Source organism: Fulmarus glacialis, unplaced genomic scaffold (assembly GCF_000690835.1).
Source record: "Fulmarus glacialis isolate BGI_N327 unplaced genomic scaffold, ASM69083v1 scaffold49826, whole genome shotgun sequence".
Lineage (NCBI taxonomy): Eukaryota > Metazoa > Chordata > Aves > Procellariiformes > Procellariidae > Fulmarus > Fulmarus glacialis.
In genome coordinates, this window is record NW_009218467.1 from 4520 (window position 1) to 11498 (window position 6979).

The 6979-nt window shown below is 40.7% G+C and overlaps 1 protein-coding gene across 1 annotated transcript in view; it reads right to left on the reverse strand.

The window, feature by feature from the left end:
* Positions 1 to 617: 617 nt before the first annotated feature.
* Positions 618 to 6979, reverse strand: part of LOC104078406 — a gene marked incomplete at its 5' end in the record, with an annotated part of 9063 nt that continues 2701 nt past the window's right edge. Inside the window, 4 exons of the mRNA XM_009580039.1 lie at positions 618 to 1048; positions 2060 to 2276; positions 4767 to 4871; positions 5681 to 5752. Of these exons, the coding sequence (XP_009578334.1) occupies positions 942 to 1048; positions 2060 to 2276; positions 4767 to 4871; positions 5681 to 5752 (501 nt within the window). The remainder of the gene's footprint in view (positions 1049 to 2059; positions 2277 to 4766; positions 4872 to 5680; positions 5753 to 6979) is intronic.

A 6979-nucleotide genomic window follows, 5' to 3' on the forward strand; every position in this document is an offset into this window, starting at 1 on the left:
GGTTTGCATGCATGCATGACATGAAACATTCTCCAAAAAAAAGAAAAAGAAAAAAACACTCAAGAATGCTGAGTGCCTAAAGGAAACCACATACTATCAGAAGCGAGTCGTAAGACAGAATTAATCCTCAAGGAGGGAAAAAAGCCAAACTTGGAGGGACAACTTAGCAGTCCATTGGCTGCTTTTCACAGCCACTCACTACCATCCAACTCTTAGTATGCCTGCAACATAAAGTTATCATCTAAAATAATAGCAGATGTAAAATATCTCAGAAATAATGAGCATTTAAAGAAATAAATGGCAGGGCAGGCTACATGAAGCAGTTGCATGGGAATATGCCGCTCATCTTTCCAGGATGAGATTTTTGCTTAGGAAAAACCCTCAAGCCCTTGCAATTAAAGTAAAATATTCCCATTCTTTCCCTGAAGATTGCTGAGTAAGAGTGCAAAGCAGAGGAAACAACAGTAAAGTTTGCCAAATTGTGACACTCAAATTTGGAGAGCTCTGGGCTGCTGCCACTTACAGCTGCTCTACCCCTGTCCCACGCTGGAATATCACAACATGGAAACATATTCATGTTACAGAAAGCAAAAAATTATATTGGCAGAAGGAACCCCTGGAACTCTATTTTTACTACATGAGTTTCACACCTCTACGTGTGAATTTCAGTACAGATTTACCAGCATATTTTAGTTTATTAAAAAAGTTTTAAGTGATAAGTCATTAAAATAAAAATTCTCATCAGCAGCTTGCAAAGCATTCTAACAAGGCACTCCTCACTTAAATTACTAATTTTCACAGTTAAATTATCAGCAAATGACTCCTTCTAAAACTAGGAAAAAAAAATGCTGTGGGTTTTCTAAAAGCAAGACTGAAATATAAGAAAACTGGGTGATCAGTGAAAGAACAGATGAGTAAGTTACTTTGGTCTTACTTCTCGTCTATTTGGTGTTGTGATAGTAGCTGGAGTTTGACATCCCTCCCCCTCGGATGGCATGGACAGCCGTTGGAGAAGACGCTGGGTAATGACCAGGGCGGATGGGCTTGGCTGCAGAGTAAAAGTAGGAAACCAAACAAGACATTTAGCTTTCACACAAGGTTTTCTACCTCACCTTCTCCTCTAGTACAAACCCTTTTGTTTCCAAACAAGGAGCCGTGCTTGGCAGAGTAGTCTGTAATCTAGCTCTGCGGAACGTAGCATCCCCTTACCTCGGCCAACAACAAATACCTCCATTTTCTGCTTGTGACAGATCCATTCAACCATCCCATGCATGCCCCTCATCTCTGCAAAGATTATGGACTGTCTATACACCAGAGGGAAGTCATGGCCCACTTGGTGGTCAGTGATGTACTTTCTATGTCCAATTTGACTATTTATATCATTCCAGATGATGCTGAGGCAAAGCTGTCAATGGCTTTCTACAAGAGCTGGCATACAGCAGGAAATATTGTGTGCTGCCTAATTCTTTCTCAGGTTTTAAAACACCAGTATTAGCATCACCATCCAAAACATCATCCTTCTACTTCAGCAATTCCAACAAATTATTTCAAAAATCGCCCTATCTTAAACACCATTTGATTGTATGCACGCATTCAGATCGCACCACAAAGACATCAAGCATCTGAATTATATAGGAAGATTTTTGACTCTACACAGTCCAAATTAAATCAGGGAAAAAGTAATCAGGGAAAAAGAGAGGAAGGGACAAGGTCCAGAAAGGCAAGGAAAGAATGAAAGCAGAAGGAGAGTATGTGGGGGAGGAGGAAGAAAGTGAGAGACTAATTTAAAGAGACAAGTTTTCAGGTCACTAGAAGGGCACACAAGTCCCATTATGCCATTTATTTACTGAGTTAAATAGCAGAGGCGCTTTAAACTTTAGGTGGGGCAGATTCTATTAAAAAGTGAAGCCTTTGAAGATTCCCGTGCAGCAGAGGAGAAGCAGACCCTGTGGTTTGCCCTGGACTGCTGCTTTCAAAGCTCTCTGTATTTAAACATGAGCAAACAGACCAACCATGAAGTATGTGAGCAACCACTAACCCTTTAGCTCCATGTCCTTACCAATTTGAGCAGAGTGTGCTCTCCGTGCCATGTTTTTGGCTCTCACAGCCTCCTTAATGCGATCTACCTCCTGCTGGTACCGTTTGCGGTCTCGCATGGCGTTCTCCTTGGCCTCCTTCAGTGCGCTCTCCAGGGCCTTAACTCTCTCTGCCGTAGCTCGAAGTCGTTTTTCCAGCTTAGGAAGCTCACAACGAAGATCTGCATTATCACGTACCAACTGCAAGAAAAGAAGTTTCAAAAATGCCCTATGAGAAACTACGGGAAAGGTCCTCTTACAAGGAGAGACAGAAAATACCACCTCTTCCTCTTCACACCTTGTATGCTACGGATGAAAGAAACAGGTTTCTTCCAGAAATGACTGTAAAAGGCTTATGTCAAAGAGAGATTTATCTTTACTCATGCAGTTCATTTGTCTAGCTGAGATATGATATTAATTTAAATTTTCCAGAAAGATCAACGAACAAGTGAGCTTATTCCGTTCAACAAAACTTCACAGATCTGATCCTGGAGGGTGGGGGCTCCAGGACAAACCCTGCTACTACGATATCCACTTTTCTAGACTTTAAGAGCAACTGTGGCAGAAACTCTGCATTTCTTCGGAACGCAGAAATCTCCGGTAACGATCACCTCACTGTTTCAAAATGGCAATGCTTAAACATGACTTATAGACAACACTGGGTATCATCATAAATTCATCATCTCCTCCAGTTATGGCATGCTTACCTACTTGTTCCCTACTCAAGCGTATGGGAAAATCGGAAGCTTCAATGCCTCAAACATCTCTAAGAAATCACTTAAGGCCTGTAGCTATAAATGAGATTATTATATCCAACTCTGATTTCATGCACTTTCTCAATTAAATACGAACCTGAGCAAAGTCTATTGATTATCGGAATAACATCTAACTTCACATGCAACAATAGCCAAGATAGAGAATTGATTTTTTTATAAATAAAAAAATGATGCAAACAGTTAGAAAATCCAGCACAATTTCTACTGAACAGATTATACCATTACAGAAGTCACCAGAAAATTGTTCCACAGGAGTGATTCTCCCTTTTCTGGAGAGAAGGGAAGAAAGTGATTTAAGAACCACATTAATAATACAGTAAAGCAACAGCACGTATTAACATTCACACGTTGTTTGACAATCAAGATGTTTTACACCTGCTAGTCCAGGCTTAGTGCCAGAAGAAAAACACAAAGCTAAAAAAAAATTGTCACAATGTGCTTTTTCTGCAAGTGTTGAACCCTTGTTCTTCGAAATAGTTATGATATGAAATAAGAGCAGGATGATATCACATTCAGGTCAAGTCCAATGTCATTCTTCCCTCTAAGTTTCTTATGAGCTGTGGACTCGTAGTTGGTTTTGATTAAATGTACGCTAATAAGAACTATAAAAATCCGTATCTGAAAACCCAGGAGATGCGTGAACTGAGTGCAAAAAAGGCAAAACAGTAAAAGGAAAAACACTCCTAACATGTCCCAATTTCCACATTTAGAAACTAGGTCTTTAAACCATCTGTTCACTGGGAATCTCAAAATACTGAACCTTAGCGGACACTTGTCATGGTCCGGCACTGCTTGCTTTTTTGGCACATCCACAGGAATAAATAAAGCAAATCTCAGAGAGCGCTGTGTCTCACTAATAACAGATTCAGAAAACTGCACTGGAGAATGTTATGTCACTATGCAAAAATGAAATCAAAAGCATCTTTACTATTTTTGTGCTCCGCACCTGAACAGTGGGACACAGTTCAGAAATACTGACATCTGATAAGGGGGTGGAAGCATACTTATTGGCAGAAATGATCCAGTTTTATCTAACGAGGTGCTGCCTAGACATATACACACTTCCAGTAAGCAGAGGATAAGGCTTTTTCCTTGATGTATACCCAAAACGCTTGCCTACCACACATCCCCTCCACCCCCCATTTGCACGGTAGGTACCTATGGTGAAGGGCTCTCCATAGCCCTTGTCTCTCTGAACAGCAGAATTGCAAAGGAAACGGGAACTCCATGAAAGAGGGAGGAGACAGAGATGGACATGCCCAGAAATGGCCAACCTCAGCATCCCGGGGAGACACCAGCCCTTAAGCTGCACAGAAAATCTCTGTTTCTTTGCTTTTATACTCTGCTGGTTGACTCCACTCAAGTCACCTCCAATGGTGCCTCTAAGCAGCTTTAGACCAGGAGTCAACACTGGGGATACACAATCCATCTAGAAACCAGCTATCAGCACACAAGGTAATAACTTTACTCTGTTTTTTATGCATTACACCAATACAGTGACAATTAGTCTTGCCAAAACTGCTAGAGTCTCTTTTCACAGAAAAAATAATTGTTCATTTAACACATTCATTCCCACGGGTAGTGGGAAGAGCAGCTATAACACCAAATCCTAATGAATTTTAGTTGAGAACTATAGTTGAGAACTATTCCTCAGACAATACATGTTACCTTCAAAAATTGTCCTTTTAAACATAAAAAAGTTTTTTTTTTTTTTTAAAACGTAATTTGTAATACTGCAGAACAGTCATACATGCAAAGTTTTTCCCATAGCTGAATTTTCAGAAGCAATTACTATTGATCAATGAAAAAGACACAATAGCTTTTGATTTAATGGTAACTAGGCACTGGAAGCAGGGAGAGAAGGAAGCAGGGAGAGAAGGAAGCAGGGAGAGAAGGAAGGAAGCGGAGCCCCTACCTGTTTGTGAACTTTTGTAAGCTGTTCCAGGTTGTTCTCAAGAAAGGAAATTTTCTGCTTCTGCGCAGCACTTCCACCTCCATCGTCGCTATCAAGTTCAACGCTCTGCACAGAGAATTGCAGCATTCAGCAAAGCCAGGCAGAAACTCAAGAGTAAGCTCAGGTCTTTTGTGAATTTAAGCTTCCCAAAGGCAGAAGAGTCTTCCAGAGCCCCAAATCAAAGAGAATTTATTTTACCTGTTCATTTGATATTTAAGAGCCACATTCCCTGCTACATAAAAAATAAACTATTCTTACTGAACAATTATGGGGGGATCCTGAATAGGAAAATAGATTTTAGTGGGGAAAATCCCTTTTTCCTCTTTTTTGCACTCCTGGGAGACATTTTTAAGTAATATGGGTTTTCAACCTTTAAAAAAAAAAAAAAGGTGTAAAAACTCTTCCCCACAACTGCTCTAAAGGACTGAAAAGCATTGCAAAGCCTTTGACTATTTACGCAGCTTCTGACTCTTCCTCAACAGTTAAAAAATACATGAATTGCTGCCAAATAATAATTTTGCCAGGAAAAGGATGACTAGTCACAAGCCCAGAGAAAGAAAGGGCCGCAGCATTCAGTAGCATACGTTAGTGCAAGTTATATTGAATCATTTCTGGTACCCATCAATACCATCTTTGAGAATTTTGTAACTGAACTGAACTGGCTTGGTTCGTTTCACTTAACCACCAAGACTTGTTCTTAACAAATTAGGATCAAATAAAAGCTAATAAACATCAGAACAGTTTTAATCTTATTACTCACTGTTATTGAAAAAGACAATAACTCATTTTGTAACAACATGCACTAAAGGCTTCCAGCAAATTGCAAGAATACTGCAAAAAAGATAAGACTTTGGTTTAAAAGAGTATAGTCTTACTTTTTTAACACGGGTGGTGAGATCTTGCACAAACAGTTTGCGTAGGTTGTGAAGAGTCTGAAGTTCTCTTGCCTAATTAAAAAAAAAAAAAAAGCACAAACCAGTAAGACATAGTAGATACTCCGGGGTAAAAATTCTCTTCAGGTTTGAGTAGATAATATGACTTTATTGTGATGTACTTATAGAGATGTACCTGCCTGTAGGTATATGCAGCTCACAGACAGGCAGTGCCCATGCTGTTCCCCACTGAAGAGCTCTTGCACCTCCCAAGGTGTTCACCACACCAAAGCTACTTCTGAAAATATGTTGACTCTGTCTTAGGGCGTGGGGAAACAACAGCAGAAAGCTGAAGTCTCACAAATTGGCCATGGTTACACACATCTAGTGACGTGAAAGAGCTCTGGATTCACTCTTTCGCAAACTCATTGGCCCGCCTTGAATGATTACTCACAGGCACTTAAGATGTTTAAGTGCTTTTTAAGTTTTGGCAAAAATCCAGCCTTTCCCAGCTTTTATTATATGCATTAACTTCTCAGGCTCAGCAAAATAATCACCTTAGTTCAGACTGGAGGTGTGACACAAGAAGTGACAACCCTGCAGCTACTCCCAGGATGGAAGCACTAATCCATTTGCAGGAACGGCAACTATGTGGATAGGCAGTTCACCCCAACCCCACACTGCACTGAAGCCAAACTGAATAGAACTGTCTTTCCAAAGGTGGTAAGAGCAACCTTAGCTTTTCCATTTTATGCTTATCCGCTCACATACCGGAATTTAAATGAATCGCTCAATGTGCCCCACCACGACTACAAGCTTTTGAACTTGAATTTTTTATCTGTATCTCTCAAAAGAAAAAGGCAAAACTGACTAGAAACCAAAAAGGAGATGTTTCCTTCATGGACTACTAGAAACCATACATTACAAGCACAGCTTATTTATGTATGTGTGATATGGTACCCAGAAGAGGCACCGTGTGACTCTAAGTCAAACACAGCTGTAAAGCAGACACCCCCCTGAGAGCTCCCATTCGGGGTGCCGCACCCCATAACTCCCTCCTACAGGACTCCTTCTTTTGCTTCCTCACCAGCCCAGCGCTGGGAAGGAGAATGAGTCAAAGAAAAGCAGCAGCTGTGGTCCCACCAAAACTGTTCTTCATCCCTTTCTTCTCAAAGTAATCATATAAATGACACGCGATGCCCACAGAGCTTGATGCCTCCCCATACAGATGGGCAGGGATGAGCCACCATTTGGCCTTCGATGGCTCATGTTTTCCTGTAATTCGCTATGCTTGATTTTTAA